The 1,416-nt window shown below is 59.3% G+C and overlaps 1 protein-coding gene across 1 annotated transcript in view; it reads left to right on the forward strand.

Moving 5' to 3' along the window:
- ZNF609 (zinc finger protein 609) overlaps positions 1 to 1,416 on the forward strand; it is a 31,533-nt gene that overhangs the window by 28,599 nt on the left and 1,518 nt on the right. Inside the window, 2 exon segments of the mRNA XM_009870341.1 lie at positions 7 to 629; positions 631 to 1,276. Of these exon segments, the coding sequence (XP_009868643.1) occupies positions 7 to 629; positions 631 to 1,276 (1,269 nt within the window).

Genomic DNA, 1,416 nt, shown 5'->3' on the forward strand with positions numbered 1-1,416 from the left:
GTGATGGGAGAACCCTTTGCGGTCAACCCTGCCCTCACGCCTTCCAAGGAGAAAAAGAAGAAGGACAAGAAGAAGAAGGAGCCCAAGGAGGTGGAAAACCCTTTGACCCCTGGCAAAGCCTGCAGAGCGGAGGAAGGCAAGAGCCCTTTCCGAGGGGAATCCAGCGACCTGAGCATGAAGGGCGAGGGGCTGCTCAATGGTTCCTCCGACCCCCACCAGAGCCGGCTTTGCCGGTAGGCTGAGGCAGATAAAATCGACAGCTTCACCGACAACGCCCCAAGCCCTTCCATTGGTGGTCCTAGCAGGCTGGAGAACGCCAACGCAGCCCAACCCATGACCCCGCTGCATGTTGTCACCCAGAACGGGGCAGAGGCGAGCTCGGTGAAGACCAACAGCCCAGCTTACTCGGACATCTCTGATGCTGGGGAGGATGGCGAGGGCAAGCTGGAGAGTGTGAAGGCAAAAGATCCGGAGCAGCTGGTCAAAGAAGGCGCCAAAAAAGCTCTTTTCCCTCCACAACCGCAGAGCAAAGAGTCTCCCTACTACCAAGGCTTTGAAACCTACTATTCCCCTGGCTACCCTCAGGCAAGCCCGGGCCCCTTGAACCCTGGTGGCCAGCCCGCAGCCGAGCAACATGAAGAAGGATGATGAGCAGGAGAGCTCGGAGGCAAAGGTGAAGAGTGAAGGCTGCGAAGAGAAGAAAGCAGAGCTCGGTGGCTCCAGCCAGCAGCCCTCAGTCATCCAGCAGCGGCCCAATATGTACATGCAATCCCTTTACTACAACCAGTACGCTTACGTTCCCCCCTACGGTTACAATGAACAGGGCTACCACGCTCACCTCCTGAGCACCAACCCAGCCTACCGCCAGCAGTACGAGGAGCAGCAGAAGCAGCGGCAGAGCCTGGAGCAGCAGCAGCAGCAGCGAGGGCTGGAGAAGAAGACAGAGCTGGGCTTGAAGGAGAGGGAGGCGGCGCTCAAAGAAGACTGGAAGCAAAAGCCGCCCATGCCGCCGACGCTAACGAAAGCACCAAGCCTCACAGACCTTGTCAAGTCAGGGCTGAGCAAGGCTAAGGAGCAGGGAGGTCCTGATGTGGCGAAATCCGTCATCATCCCCAAGCTGGAGGACTCATCCAAGCTTTCTGGCAGCCAGATTGCTGAGGGGCTCAAGGTGAAGCTGAGTGAGGCCAGTCACCTCGGGAAGGAGAGCACTGAGGCGAAGGCTGGCTCCGAGTGCGGCCGGCAAGCAGAGGTGGACCCTGTGCTCTGGTACAGACAGGTAATGCCTGCCAGCAGGGAACATGCATTGTCCTCTGCTCGTGATGGGACCCCCTGAAGTTCCTCTGGGAACTCACGGTGGCTGGGAGGCCACGGGTGGGCCAAGGAGAGCCCGGAGAAGGGGAGTGGGGCTTGCTGGTC

This window comes from Apaloderma vittatum, unplaced genomic scaffold (genome assembly GCF_000703405.1).
Source record: "Apaloderma vittatum isolate BGI_N311 unplaced genomic scaffold, ASM70340v1 scaffold7495, whole genome shotgun sequence".
NCBI lineage: Eukaryota > Metazoa > Chordata > Aves > Trogoniformes > Trogonidae > Apaloderma > Apaloderma vittatum.